The 15,652-nt window shown below is 38.3% G+C and overlaps 2 protein-coding genes across 2 annotated transcripts; both read right to left on the reverse strand.

The window, feature by feature from the left end:
* Nucleotides 1–10,885: 10,885 nt before the first annotated feature.
* LOC107385892 (odorant receptor 131-2-like) lies at nt 10,886–11,930 on the reverse strand. The gene is made up of 2 exons (XM_054735946.2): nt 11,810–11,930; nt 10,886–11,742 (listed from the first exon to the last, which is right to left on the reverse strand). The coding sequence occupies exons 1-2, from the start codon at nt 11,928–11,930 to the stop codon at nt 10,886–10,888; spliced, it is 978 nt and encodes a 325-aa protein (XP_054591921.1).
* A 1,495-nt stretch (nt 11,931–13,425) lies between these two features.
* LOC107385891 (odorant receptor 131-2-like) lies at nt 13,426–14,604 on the reverse strand. The gene is made up of 2 exons (XM_015960053.3): nt 14,449–14,604; nt 13,426–14,359 (listed from the first exon to the last, which is right to left on the reverse strand). Exons 1-2 carry the CDS (start codon nt 14,602–14,604, stop codon nt 13,562–13,564), a joined length of 954 nt encoding a protein of 317 aa, XP_015815539.3. The 3' UTR covers nt 13,426–13,561.
* Nucleotides 14,605–15,652: the final 1,048 nt, after the last annotated feature.

Genomic DNA, 15,652 nt, shown 5'->3' on the forward strand with positions numbered 1-15,652 from the left:
ATAAAAATATTTTTTTCTGAACAAAGTAGATGTTGAAGTCAAGAGTAGTGAGTCGAAATTGTTGTTAGTTCATTGTTAGTAATTTTCTGAGAGTATTGTTAGCACTGTATAACAAAGATAAAACAAATATCTATTTGTTGTTAAAAACATGGTATATTTCCGGTATATAACGGGTATATTTTCCTAACCTTTTCTAAAGTGGGTTTCAAACATGATTTCACAACACAATTAAAAAATAAGTGTTTTTCTATACAATTGTCTATTCTAAAACATTTTGACTGTGATTGTGAATAAAAGGAAATAAATGTTAATTGATCTTATTAAAAATGTTGATGATGGTTCTAAATTATTTTGTTCTACTGTTTACATTTTACCATTTCGTGATTTATTAACAAACTAGGTCACTAGGATGACAATTCAAAGAAAGAAATATCTTTTTAATAAATAAATAACACCTAACAGCTTAACATCTGATAACATAAATAACACCTAACAGCTTAACATCTGATAACATGTACTAAAAAATGTATATCACTTTTAGTGAATTACTGCAAATTGTGATGTTTTGACATGACTGGTTCAGCCGCCAGACACAAGTGCTACGGAATATATCTTTCTTGTGCAGATTCTTCAAAGTGTGTAATTAGAATGAAGCATGTAAGCAAGTACAACACTGTCATGAACCAACAAAATACAAACGTTAAAATATGAACGTAAAGAAGATATAAACCAAAGGAGTTGTTACCTCAAAGTGATCTCTTCAAACCCCACTTCGACCTTCAAGAAATGAGAGCTAAACATGGGTGATGTTTTTATATTCAATCTTCATGTTAAAACCCTGCCAAAGTGCGATGTAAAGCAGGGCTGTACAATGCTACTTAAATGTAACAAGCAGAGCCGGATTAACGCAAAGGCAAAGTAGGCACGTGCCTAGGGCCTGATTGGCTGGATGGGGCCCAGACAGAGGAACAAAATTAAAAATAAATAAATTAAAAATTAAATGTACAAATGCCCTATGATAGAATTTGTAGATAGGACTCCTATCTACAATTTATTTAAATATTTATTAATTAAGTAAAAATAGTGACGTTTATCTTAACCATAGACCGTTTTATTGGCTACGTCACATTAAGGCGCCACCCAGTTAAGGATGTCAGAGAAGCGGTCAGAGCGGGACACAACAAAGCTAGCAGGTGTTTTTGAGTGGGCTAACTTTCACGATGCTTTCGGGTGCGGCAAAACGTAAAAAAAGAAGAGACAGCGGGGGGCTTTACAGAAGTTTCTGTCGGGCTGCTCGGGCAGCCGTCCGACAGCTGTGAACCTGCTCGAGTCAGCAGAGCCAGAGGCCAGACCCAAGCCAGACCCGGAGGAGACACGGCCCGAAGACGCGGTGGAAGATGCAACGGGAAATGCGGCGGAAGACGCTGTAGCGCCAACGCAGTCAACATCAACGCCGTCACAGAAGGACAAACTGGAAGAACAGCAGCCAGCCAGAAGTGAGCCCATTATAATCTTACAGGAGCCTCTAGACCCAGAAAGGGTATTAACAACTAGCTACCCATCTGATCCTGCAAAGTGGTACCAAACTGATGACAGGATGAGTGAGTACTTTGCACTAAAACATCCCTCTCAAAATATTGGATATTCTTCGGCATCATAGAGGAAATCTGGAGAAATAAACCGAAGTTTAACCAAGGAACATTTCTTCAGACGTGTTTCTGTGACTGAGGCCTGTGATGCTGGAAGGCTGAATGGTTTCCTTGGTAAGTGTTGCTGGTTTTATTAATTATTTTTCAAATATTTTTATTAATGTTCAAATAGCAAAACAATAAGTTTACACTCAGAAAATTGACACAGAATTTCTGATTCAGCAGAGGCAAAAACAGCCTGAATGAGCATAAAGCAAGATCAAAACTTAAGATAACGTTTTCATTTTATTAAAACACTTTCTTTTAAGATTATAGATTGTATTAAATCTATACTGTAATAATTTAGGCTGCGTGTTTATAGTTTGTTTTTGCGCCTTTAAAACATGCTTCAGTCCATTCAAATTAATCTATTTATTCTTGAATGTCTTTCCACCATCATGTGATTAATTTGTCAACATTTATAAATGTTGTAAGCTATTGTATTTAGCAGAAAATCGTTTTAATTAAATGTAGTGATTAAATATAAACAGAGCAAATAAGAGACACATATTTGCTCTGTTTACATAGTTTAATGACACCTAGTGGTTATTTACTGGTACTACCGCCTTGACAATGGCACTCCCAATCGATGAGGATAATTTATTAGCATTTAATACAGCTGTGTAATGACGTATAAGTTATTATCAAAAAATTGTCTGATAGGATGTTTAACATGCAACACATGACTTATTTTGGCACACAAACAACCAATTTGTAACCAAAAACTAGGCTATATAAAATGTGAATGAACTTTTATAAGTAAATATGGTAAGTTTCAGATTTCAATTCATTAAATAACGTCGATGGAGGGGGGGCCCAAAGAATGCAGCCTGCCTAGTGTAGTCCATTTATTTAATCCAGCTCTGGTAACAAGTGCAATGAAAAAAACTCTCTGTGCGATACGCTATTTTTAGACATAGCACTCGTGCAACATCTTTTCAAGTTACACAATCCTGTGTTATGGATCCCACTGAACCTGGTGGCAAGGGATATCGTATAATCCTGATGTGTAGCAGGGCGGGCAGATTCAGATCCAGAGATGCTGCATGAGCCTTGTTGATTCCAGCTGGGTTCTGGGGTTAGGGGTAAAGGGTTAGACCTGAGCTAGGCCCTTATGAGAAAGAAGCTATCATCAATGTAATTACCTAAGAAATTTAGATGAGTAAAATAATTCGCCGGAGACATTTCAACACAGTCAGAAGGCTGCGGTATAAATGATCAAGAAAAACAGCAAATCCATATAAAATATGTTTTTTGGGTTTTGTTATTTTGTAATTTTTTTGTTAGTAAGGTAAAACAAGTAAAATCATTACACTTCTACTAAAACATTAGCATATGTCTATTGAACTAAAGTTAAATGCAATTCAAACTAAAGCATAAAATCAAAATATGAGATTATTTAATCAAGAAGTATCAAACTGAAAGAATGTTAAATTAAAATATGATTCAAAATCAAGCAATTAAAATGTTGAGCATTATAACATTAAATTACAAAGAATAAAACTAAGTAAAATTAAAATCAAAGGTTAATATAAAAGAAATATTAAGCAATTAAGGTTAGCAAGTAAAAAGGATGTAAAATCAAGAGTAATTAAGTTCCTTTACAATTAGGTAAAAGTATTGATTAAGCTTGGACTAATTTTAGCAATTTGCATCCCCTATAGTTGGATCAGGGGTGTCAAACTCATTTTAACTCAGGGGCCACATGGAGGGAAATCTAGTCCCAAGTGGGCCGAACCGGTAAATTAAAAACAACTTCAGATTGTTTTCTTTGTTTTAATACAATCAATATAAAACAAGGCTGGAGCCTGAGGACAGTTTAGTACAAGTACAACACCTGAAGTGTACTTGAAAATTTGAAATAAATAAATAAATCAATACATAAAAAATACATTCCTTAGTGATTCAAAGAGCTTACAGATCACATGGCTAGATCAGTTTCATGCAGCACTTAAAGTATATTTGACTCATTTTACTTAACATCTTTTAGCTTTCACCAGCACATCAATATCAGAAGTCACATCCTGAGTGGCGGCCAACTTCAGGATGTGATTCAAGTTCTTGTGTGAGCCTTGAGCACAGCTTTGTTTTATTTATACTCATTACAGAGAAAACTTGCTCACAAAGATAATTTTATTTTCACTCTACATTGTAAAGTATGAAAATAAAGTTTACACAACCATTTTGCGGGCCGGATTTAACCCGCTTGCGGGCCGGATACGGCCCGCGGGCTGCATATTGACACCCCTGAGTTAGATGGATAAAATACTTGCCAGTATCGGACCCTTTTGTTTATGTTTTGTTTCTGGTGAGCCCTGAGTTGCCTCATGCCTCAAGAGGAGGGAAGTCTGATAACGATTTCCTCACATTATTACACAGCCTGGATGGAATTACCTTAAATATTAGATGATAAGGATTGTTGCTGAAAACAATTCAAAATCAACAGTGATCTCCCAGAATTTTCTTGTGCTTTTTCACCACAGGTCGTGAAACCAGGAAATTGGGTTTTGATGAAGGTGCTGAAGTGAAACAGATGGGGCAGCCAGAGGTCCATTCGAAGTACTTCTCCTCATTCCCACTGCTGTGAAGATTGCTGAGAGGCCATCTTGGATTCATCTTTCCCACTGCAAGCTTATCAACCAACCGCTTTAGCGTGGCAACGAAGTCCGGCTACAAAGGGGTGGGCCACCACTAGGGTGCCATCTCTCAAACCAGTGAAGATAAGATCAAGATAAAATAAGATAAAGATCTGCTTCACCACATTGTTGATGTTGGTGGTTGCCCTCATGGCCCTGTACTTGGGCTGCCTCTCAGCACCTGATGGAACAACTGAAACCGCAGCGTTTGAGGGGGTACTAGAACTGGAACTGAAATGACGGATTGGGGCTCCTCCCTGACTGCACACCTACATGACAATGTAACCTGCATCCACCTCGGCTGACGACCCCCTGATTGTAACTACAACAGGACACAGCGAAGAAGAGACGCTGAAAAAGGATCAACTACTTCAAGCACCTGCACCCAAATCTCCAGACTGGTTTCATGGTCAATGACCTGAAGGACTTTTCGGGGACAAGTTCAGCTCCCTGACAATGGGACAACTGCCTCGACACGCCACGGAAGGACCCTGAAGTCTTCCTATTGAGAAGTTGAACTGTGCGCTTCATGTTCTGGACTATGTTATTACGCTCCGGACCTGAACTTCAAGGTACTCATCAACGTAAGACTGAAACCATCCTGATCAACGGAAGAGGACTCTGACTTTCAAACCTATTCTCCAACTGGGACTCTCAGTCCAGGGACAAGCCCTTGATGAAGAACGCCTGGTTTGCCTCAGCTCTGCCATAGTTAGAGCTGTGTATATTAATGCTACACCTTCATTTTTCCTCCGTCACAGAAAGATTTGTCTGCAACTTGGAGCTTTAATCTAAATTCACCTGATGTTTCAGTACACTGAACTGATGTTTTCTGTGTATTGTATGGTTTTGCGAACCCTTCCCAATCTCCTTACAGGAACTGCCATAACATTGTAGAATTGTGCATCACAGTAAATTCAGTGATGGGAATAATGCCGTTTAAAATAACGGAGTTACTAATGGCGTTCTTTTTTTGGGTAACGGAATAATCTAATTACTTTTCCCACTATTGCAACGCCGTTACCATTACTGGGGACGGAAGGTTGTGCGTTACTATGTGCTTGTCGAACGTTGAGCAACAGTGTGAGGCTTTCTGACCGCCACACTTCAGCTGCAGCCAGGGAGAGAGAGGTGTCGGAAACGCACTTACAAACACGATGATGATTGGCCGGGTTGGCGGAGACCCTCACTGTCTCAGTCACTGCATGCTATAGACACAACAGAGCAGTGATGGGAATAACGCTGTTTAAAATAAACGCGTTACTAAAAAAATATTTCTTTCAGTAATGAGCAAACTAAATAATTACCGTCTTCTTTTATCAAAACGTTGTTTCTGTTACTGAGAAGAAAATGCGTGCATTAAGCTGCGCGGTTTGTTGAAGCTGTCATCAGCTCATCAGGAGCTAAAGAGGCAGATGTTTTCATCCAAGTGCATCACGGCCCGTGAAGAACGAGGAAGATGTGATGAATAGTCTACGGCTGCAGGTGTGGATCTGCAGCCGTGCCCTTCTTAGCATGACAGGGGGATGTTCTGAAGGTCCGCTCACCTGTTCACCGCTCAGACACCACGATCTTCTACCTTCCTAGATCATCCAGCTGTAACCTGTTTCTGATCATGTCTTTAGTCCCGCTGTAACACTGATGCATCAGTCATCCAACGTCATGGAGCTCAGGTATTATTAGAACTACCTGTGTGTGTACCACCCAGCTTCAGCTCTTCTGTGGTTGGGTCTGACCCATCTTAGTACATGTAAGTCCTCCATCAGATTTGTGCCTCTTCTAGTGTCATTTTAAAGGATTTTATTTATTTATTTAACCATTACTAGATTACCAGCAACAGAAATGCTACTAATAACACACAATTATGTGAAGCTGGAAAAATTAAAATACTGTGCAAAATTACATTCATTTATGTAATTTAACTAGAATGAGAGACCATTTAAAGGCTCGGGAACCTTTACAGGTGTTTCTATTTGCAATTTTAAATTTTAGCTGATTGGGGTCTTGTTAAATATCACAAGTCACCTTTTAATAGTCTAGATAAGTGTAATGTTCCTGTTAGTAGTTCCTCCTGTTAAGTGCTTATTTATTTAAATTATTCAGGTTTCTAAAAAACATTTTGACATACATTTTATTATGTTCCAGTCATTAGTCATTTATATATCACTATTGTAGTAATTTATAGTAAATTAAGTAAGTTCAGTTAACCCATTTTTCTTGCATTCTTTAATGAAAAAGTAACTAAGTAGTTATTTTTCTCGGTAATTAGTTACTTTTATAATCTCGTAACTCAGTTAGTAACTGAGTTACTTTTTGACAAAGTAATTAGTAACTGTAACTAATTACTTTTTAAAAGTAACTTTCCCAACACTGTAACAGAATGACATGACTATTTTCCACCCTTAAGTCATTTTCCCCCTCTCCTCTGACACAGAACTAATCTGCATGAGATATTGCCTCAAGGTCTCATGCATCTGCTCCTAAACTGTTTTCCTTTCCAGCCCAAGAGAAGAATGAAGACACCTCTAAGATCATTGATGTCCACAGAGCCTGTGTTGTCCCAGCAGCAGAACCACTCCTACCTGAGTTGGGAAAGCCACCTGACCCAGAGGAGGCTGACGCTTGCAGTGACGCTCTGCCTGAGACTCCACACCCTGCAGTGGGGACGCCATCTGCCACAGGGAGAGTTGATGGTGGCACTGAGACTCCAGCTGAAGCCCAGTACTCTGCAGTGGGAACACCACCCACCAGAAGGGGGGCCGACGCCACTGACCTTACTCCACTACAGCTGGTACTGATGACATTTAAACCTCAGGTGGGTGACTTACCTACCAAAGGGGGGTCGGATGTCGCCCTGTATCTTTACTGGCTAACCCTGGTCTCTCTAATCGCACCTGTGTGTCGACCGGGGCCCCTCCAGAGAGCACATCTGCTCCAGACCCTCGTAAGGCTGCGCCTGCACCTGTCTATAGACTAAATCATCCGTGGTTTCAGTCTTTAGGACAGACAATGTGTCTCTTGCTAGTCACATGCTTCTGTCTGATCCTAAACGTGGCTGTGCTTCCTCCACAGCCTCCTCTAATACGACCAGATCTCTTGATGTTTAACCATCGCCTGCAGTTCCAGCCAGTTCAGTCTGGTGGCGCTGTGGCTCACATGAGCAAACAATATTTGCAGGACCTGAAGAACCATCTGCCTGCAGCGTTCTTGTTTGCACAGACAAATCTGGAGAAATTAGCTGAGGGCAGGAAGGCTTATTATGATCAGAAGGCCTCACATACTGAAATCAACATAGGTGATGAGGCCCGACATTTTCACTCCTAAAACTGGTAACACCAAGAACATCTTTGGGAAGCTGGCTAAGAAACTTTTGCCGAAGTGGTCAGGCACATACCTGATAACTGATAAGCTCTCTCCAGTCGTGTATCAGATCAAGATTACCCAAACAAACAAGGAGCCCGTCTATAAATGGGTCCACAGGGACCAAATCAAACTGCACAAGGGTTCCACTAATTTGGTCAATGCTACCACCAACAACTTACCGACTTCGAAAGGGGGGTGATTTCGCGCCTCGTCGGTTCCATAGCTCTATCTTGAGTTACACAAGTTTGTCTATGTTTGTGTGTGTGCGTGGTTGTCTTTCCTGTTTGTACATGACGTGCAGACTTGGGTGATTTGAGATGAACATGCTGTGGGTTCCTGAAGTCAGGTAATCAGGTAGTTAACAGTAGATGGGTTTAGTCCACATATTACTGTTGTCCAAAAATAATTTTTTTATATATTTTCACTAATCGTAATTCCTTATGGGTACATTCACATGTAGGTTGATTACCAACTTCACTGATTTACAATTTTAGTGCTCTTTGACACTCATGTATCTATCTTTTTATTGAATTTTACTGCAGTGATTAAGTTTTGGAAACAATATGATTAACTTTGTTAATTTACCTTTATGGGCTACAACCATTTTTTCCCTTCGTGTTGATTATATTTTTACTGAGTGCAGTGATTTCTCCCATACGCAGTATAGGGTTTTATTAATTTTATTCTTTTTGCACCACTTTTTCCAGTACACAAATTGTATTGCATCCATTTCTTCACTTAAAATGCTAATTTCACATAATTGCTACACATAGTACATGCAGGTACTCACAGTGCTAGTTTTTTTGTTTTTGTTTATCAATTTGCATTAGACACCATTTTGTTGTGTCTACATTGAAATGCCCTGTGCTGTGCTCTCTCTCCTCTTCTGAGTTTCGTCAACGATCCTCGCTTCATGGGGGTGGACCTATGCTTCGTCATCGGATTCTGCTCCTCCTGATGGGTGTTCCAGCTCGTAGGACCTGGACGTTCGTGGATTCCGGCATGGCTGCTGGGATACTTCGCTCGCTGGGACCTGACCTACCTGCTGCTCTTTCCCGCACTGAATCACGATAAGTGCAATTACAAAGATCAATTAACTATTTTGGAAGTATTCCCTGCCCATGGATATATAAAGTTGCTCCTGCTTCAAATTATTACCTCAAGGTGGATACCTTAAATATCTGCTGACTTGTGTGCTTCCAAAGGGATCATGTGAGACTGATGAAACAATGTACTGTTCTTCGGAGTGGGGTTCGTACCTCACCACTTTTGGCCTCTTCCTGGGGAACTGCACCTTCCTCTATCGTCTGAGTCCCTTTAGGACTCTGGTTTGTTGAACGCCAGGTGGTCTCTGTACGGACCACCGTACCATTGAAAAGGGGGGATATGTAATGGAATGAAATGACTGTTTTCCACCCAAAAGTCATTTTCCCCCTCTCCTCAGCAAGAACTAATCTGGCAGCCCGCGCAGCAGACAGAAGCCGCAATCAGACAGAGATGCACCGAGCTGCGGGGAGGGGAGAACCACAAGCTGGCAGCCCGTGCAGCAGACAGAAGCCGCAATCAGACAGAGATGCGCCACGTTGCGGGGAGGGGAGAACCACAAGCCGGCAGCCCACGCAGCAGACAGAAGCCGCGATCAGACAGATGCGCCGAGCTGCGGGGAGGAGAGAACAAGGTGGAAAACAGAGGTCTCCCGAGAGCTCCACAAGCCGATAGTCGGAACCTAGCTCCACCAACATGTTATATTTCAACGCATTTTCTAAAGTGCAGCATTATGTTAAATGCACTGGGTTTTACCCTATTACATTTAAATTTCATGGTTAAACAGTACATGTTAAAATCTAAGCTCAGATCGGCAGTGACCTAAAATACATTACTCACCGAAAAAAAAATGAAGTGGAGACTCCTTGGACGCTCTATTAGTGCAATTAATGCCACAGCAAGTCATTTTGTCCAACAATTGCACAAAAAATATCCAAAAAAGAATACACAAACACAGAGACTCAAAATCCCGGAACAGTTTCCAAGCCAGACCGAGGCTCTACTGAGGCCTTTCCACGGAGCTAGCTCTGTGGTCACGTGGGTCTGATGCTATTAATTATACAGAATTTTAGGCTTTTAATACACTTAAACAGAAGACTGAGAAAAAAATTAACCCCCCTCAGAATTGTCATGAGTGTAAACTAGATAATTTAAACCAAAAACATGTTTTGGTACCAGGCTGTAAACATGTTTATTTCTGCTGTGAAATTGTTATTTTTAACATGGGAGTCAATGAGGATTTGCTCGCTTCTGACACCAGCCCCCAGCGGATGAGGGTGGAACTGCAATTTGTGGTACTTCCGGGATTGCTTCAATTTTTGAGCCACATTGTGGGGGCCTGTGTGTCGCCAGGAGCTTCCACTATCCAGGGTGCATAGACTAAACAATGGCGTCAGAGTGGCTGATATTAATTTGATAATTTGTCAAATTACATCCAACAAACAGCCACATTTATTTTATAAACCCAGACATTACACCTTTCTGAGTCACTTGGAAAACTCTTAAACATACAAGGTCATGTTTCATCAGAGTCCATTCATTGTCTCATTTGATATTGCAGTGAATCACCATTCATAATCTTTGCTTTTCATCATCATTATAATAAATTGATTTTATAAAAAGTACACTTTTGTGTCATCCAAATTATTATAAAGTGTTGTTTCCCTGGATTAACCAAAGTATCTTGTTCAATCAGCGATCGAATTTTGAAGGCTGAATGAAATTGATAATCCATATTTTTATGGAATAGAACTTGTTATTGAATACCTTTGTATTGTATTGACATTTTTTGAAAGTAACCACTTACAAATCTTTACAATTTTAATTGACCTTTTAATAAAGCCTTAGTAAGGATTTTACTTTTGTCAGTTTTTACAAAAAAGGCATAAAATTAGCAAATACAGCATTTAAACAAAATAAGATACTTTTTTACAAAATAATTGCATGTTTAATTTATTGTTAATCAATGAAATAAAATGTCATTCCAAAGTTCCATTTACAGAAATAATTCCTATGTGATGAAAGTATAAACTGACAGAAATATGAGCAAAATTAAGCATATAAAAATGTTAATATGCATTATTCTACAGTTAATGACATGAAAAAATGCAAACAATTTGGTTTTGTTAATGCATCTAATATTCAAAAATTTTGCTAAAGTTCCTGTCCAGGATACAGCTTGTTCCCTGCTCTGATGTTACACAGCAGGTAATTTTTTAAATACTGTTTAAAAATCTTGTCTCTCAGCCCGTACACAATGGGACTGATAAACCTGGGAAGAATGTGGGCTAAGATGTACCAAAAAAAGCGTAATTCAGCTATGTATTGTGGTAGAACAATTATAGAATTTTTTACTATGGGGTCCACGTACGTTAGCATGCACAACAGGAGCTGAAAACCATGAAGCAGGATAGTATTTCTGGCCTTTGCATTTCCATCAACTGACTTAACTGCTTGAGCTGCAAAGAAGATTTTAAAATAGGTAAATAAGAGGGTAAACCAAACTATAGTTAAATACGTTATGTAAGTAAGGGCCCTCTTTTGTAAACTTACCGGATGTCGTAACAGAATGTCTTTATCACAAAACGCTATGGAATAAGAGAACCATAATGGATCTGCTGCAAGATGAATAAATACATCCGGTACAATTGACACTGAGCTCAAAACCCATATACAGCCAATTAGAATATATGTTCGATTAATGGTACAGAGCTCAGTGTGTCGCAGAGGGAAACACACAGCAATGTAGCACTCTACAGCCATTACAGCTAGATTTAAAGGAGTGTTCATAGTGGTGAAGCTAGCAACAACGATAAGTAGACAACAAAAAGAGGCATTCATTTTGTAGAAAATGTAACTAAATACATGCAGGCTTATTGTTGTTGTAAGCTGGATCATATCATTCACCACGAGATGGATAAACAGGATGTAACGAGGATTCACGTAAAATACCTGGAAATAAAAAAAGGGCAGTATTTTAATTTCACATTTATATTTTCTACTTTCTTTCTCTGATCATATGGAAACATCTAAGTTAAATTCTGACCTGGTGTTTTCTGAAGGTGTGAACCAGTGTGCCATTGATGTAGTTGATGACGAGGCCAAGAACAACAACAATCACATTTCTAGTTACGATTGTTTCCGTGGTGCCTCGATAAATCACACTATTGGAAACACTGACATTGGATGAAGAATTCATGAATTTGGTGGAATGTCTTGTCCTCGAAACAAAATAAAAAATATGTGAAACACCACATACTCCTTTTAACTTAGGTACACTGAGCTACATTGATAATAAAGGCATTTAATTATGTTGTATGTATTGTATTTTATTATCTTTATCATCTGGTTGAGGGCTGAATTAGAAAAGGTAAAAAAAATCAACAAAAAGGACAATGATTTTCTAAATCAAATACAAGATGTTTTCATATGATCATGCATTAAAGTTTAAAGTTATCAAAAACACATTTTAAACTCAGCATCTTCAATGATGTGGTGTTTCAACTGTTAAACAATCTTCAAGGATAAATCAATTTTAGGTTAAAAAATATTCAAAGACAGAATGTTTAAATTTATTTTTTATTTTTGGAGGGCTCTCCTAATTTCTTCAGAACACAATAAAAATCATGCAATGCTTTACAACACTACCCTTAATCAATCTACCCTTAATGTAGTTTTGCTGTGATCCTAAATATAAAAAGGCTCCATGACTGTTCTTTACTCCTGATCTATTCTACTTAAATTATTATTATTATTACTACTATTTTGCAATTACTGCTAATTCTTAATCAGTGAGATCAAAGGCAAACAACAACAACAAGAAAATCTTTACAATTCTTAAATGGTATGCCAAATTAACAAACATGTTTTAAACACATTAAATTAATCACAGCAACTTGTGATGTTTTGAAATAGCTGATTCAGCCTTCCAGCTGGAGCACTACTACGTATGCCTAATTTATAGGTTTAAGATAAAAAATAGTCACAATAAAAAGCAATGCTACACTTTGTTAGGAGAAAAAGCAATAAATAAGTTGAGCAATGGTAATATAGAATAGACACACCCAAGGAGTTCTCACCTCAAAAAAAACTTTGATTCCAGTTTGACCTTCAGAAAAGGAGTAAATTATGTCTGATGTCTTCTTGTTTGAATTTTATAATAATAGGCCAGCTTAAATGTGACGTGTGGGTAATATCCTCCTATGTATTAATTAGTTGACTGGGAGCAACATATTGTAGCACCAATGTTTGTGTATCACTAATATTGCTTGGTGGCATTAGAGAGGACCCATTTAAACTTCAATAAAATACCCATTCCAGAGATGAAAAACAAATAAAGCAAAAAAAATAAAAAAGACCTTGTTCAATGATAGTATTAATGTTAAATTCAACACGTTAAGACATTGAATGTGGACTTGTGTTCCAACAATTCATCTCATATATTTTGGAGCAGAATACAATCTAATTATTAGATCTCATGCACCATAAAAAGATTTTGGGATCAAATTTTGCAAATGATAAAATATTATTTTTTTCTGTCAAAGGTTTATTTAAAGACTTCACAAACAAAGACTGTTTGCAGTGAGTTATGGAAAAGATGACAATAGCCAACTCTGAAAAGATTTAGCTAATAACTATAGACATCTATGAGCAATTGATTTGAGTTTAAGCTTTAAACATACTACTTTCCCTGCTATCTTTCTGCTAAGTAGTTTAATGTACCCCACATCCAAGAGGTGGCACCTTAAGTGGAGGGAGGCAATTCCTCTCAGGTCCAAATAAAAACCATTTAAGCCATTTAAGAACATTGACTTTCACACCAACTGAAAGCTAGAAGTTGCCTTGAGAATAAGGTTTGTTTCCTACTCTGTTAAACAGCAGATTTTTTTTTAAATACAGTTTAAATGTCTTGTCTCTAAGCCCGTATACAATAGGACTGATAAATCTGGGAAGAATGTAGACAAAGATGTACCAAAAAAAACGTACTTCTGATACATACTTGGGGAGAAACGAAATATAATTTTTTACCTCAGGTGCCACATACGTTAGCATACACAACAGAAGCTGAAAACCATGAAGCAGGATAGTATTTCTGGCCTTCTTTGCATTTCCATCAACTGAATTAGCTGCTTGAGCAGCAAAGAAAATCTTAAAATACGTAAATAAGAGGGTGAACCAAACTATAGTTAAAAATGTTATATATGTTATTGTCCTCTTTTGTAAACTTACTGTATGTTGGAACATATTATCCCTTTCACAAGTTGCTATAGAATAAAAGAACCAGAGGGGATCTGCTGCAAGATAAAAAAATATATCAGGCACAATTGTCACTGAGCTCAAAGCCCAAATACAGCCAATTAGAATATTTGTTCGTTTGATGGTGCAGAGCTCAGCATGTCGTAAAGGGAAACATACAGCAATGTAGCACTCCACAGCCATTACAGCTAAATTTAATGGAGTGTTCATGGTAGTAATAACAGCAGCAACAATAATGGGTAAACAGAGAGATGCATTCATTTTATAGAAAATATTGTTTAAAACAAGCAGGGTGATTGATGTGGTTAGTTGGATCATATCATTCACTACCAGATGGATGAACAGGATGTAACGAGGATTTGTGTAAAATATCTGAAAAAGAAGAGAAGGTTTTAAAAAAATTCAAACAATCACTTTAAAACTTGTTTCTACAGAAACATGATCAAATGACAAATGCAAACCCTGTGTTTTCTGAAGGTATGAATCAGTGTGCCATTGATGTAGTTGATGATGAAGCCCAGAGTCACAGCGATCACACTTCCGGTTGCAGTTTGGCTCGAATTGACTCGATAAATCTGACTGCTTGACACATTGTAGTTATAAGATGAGGAATTCATGGAGTTGATGGAAAATCTTGGCGTTGAAACAAGACTAGAGCATGTTGAAACACCATATTTTAGTCATGACAATTCTGTGTATTTGATTAAGGTTCTTTTTATAAATGGTTATCAAATAGTTAATAGACATGTTATTACAGGGCTTGTTTCCACGGGGCAGCAGTAGCTCAGAAGGTAGAGTGGGTTCCTTTTCATTGTTAGACTGATGACACTCAGGCCTACATTCCTGTTAGTAGCTCGGGAATTGGCCAACTTAAAGACTGTTTATTTGAACTGAGATTCTGGATGGCTGAAAATTTTCTAGATCTGAACCAACGTAAGACAGAGCTGTTAGTGATTAGTTCTTAAGCTAATGCAAAAAGAAGCCATGCGCTCCTTGGTTGTCTTGCTGATTTGAGTAAATCACATCTGAAATCTTGGGGTCATTTTTGATGGTGACCTCTCATTTGAGAAACGGATAGTTTTTTTTTTTTGTTAAAAGCTGTTTTTTCCCACTTTGGCTTTTGCCCAAGGTCAAACCTTTTATTTTTATCGCGGAGGATCGATCTTGAGATAGCAACTCATGCTTTTATCCTCTCACGTCTTGATTTTTGTAACTCCATATTTTGGTATCAACAATTTTTTAATACGGAGGTTGCAGTTGGTCCAGAATGCCGCAGCTAGATTCTTGGCCGGTGCAAGGAAATATGACTCAGTGTCTCCGATTTTAGCTTCTCTGCACTGGCTGCCAGTCAACTTTAGAACTGAGCTTAAAATTGTATTGTTAGTTTTTAAATCTTTGCATGGGAAGGCGCCTAACTACTTATCTGGCCTGTGTGTTCCCTATTGCCCTTCCAGGGTGTTAAGGTCCTCTGGTCAATTGGCCGTGTTCGTTCCCAGCACAAGATGCAAAACTAGAGGAGACGGGGCTTTTCCACCTCGTCTGTGGAACTCTTTACCACAACTTATTAAGGAGTCTCCATCAACTGACCCATTTAAGTCTAGGCTTAAGGCCTATTTTAATTCCCTTGCTTTTAGTGATTGTTAATTTAGTATTGTAATTAAATGT

This window comes from Nothobranchius furzeri, chromosome 3 (assembly GCF_043380555.1).
Source record: "Nothobranchius furzeri strain GRZ-AD chromosome 3, NfurGRZ-RIMD1, whole genome shotgun sequence".
Lineage (NCBI taxonomy): Eukaryota > Metazoa > Chordata > Actinopteri > Cyprinodontiformes > Nothobranchiidae > Nothobranchius > Nothobranchius furzeri.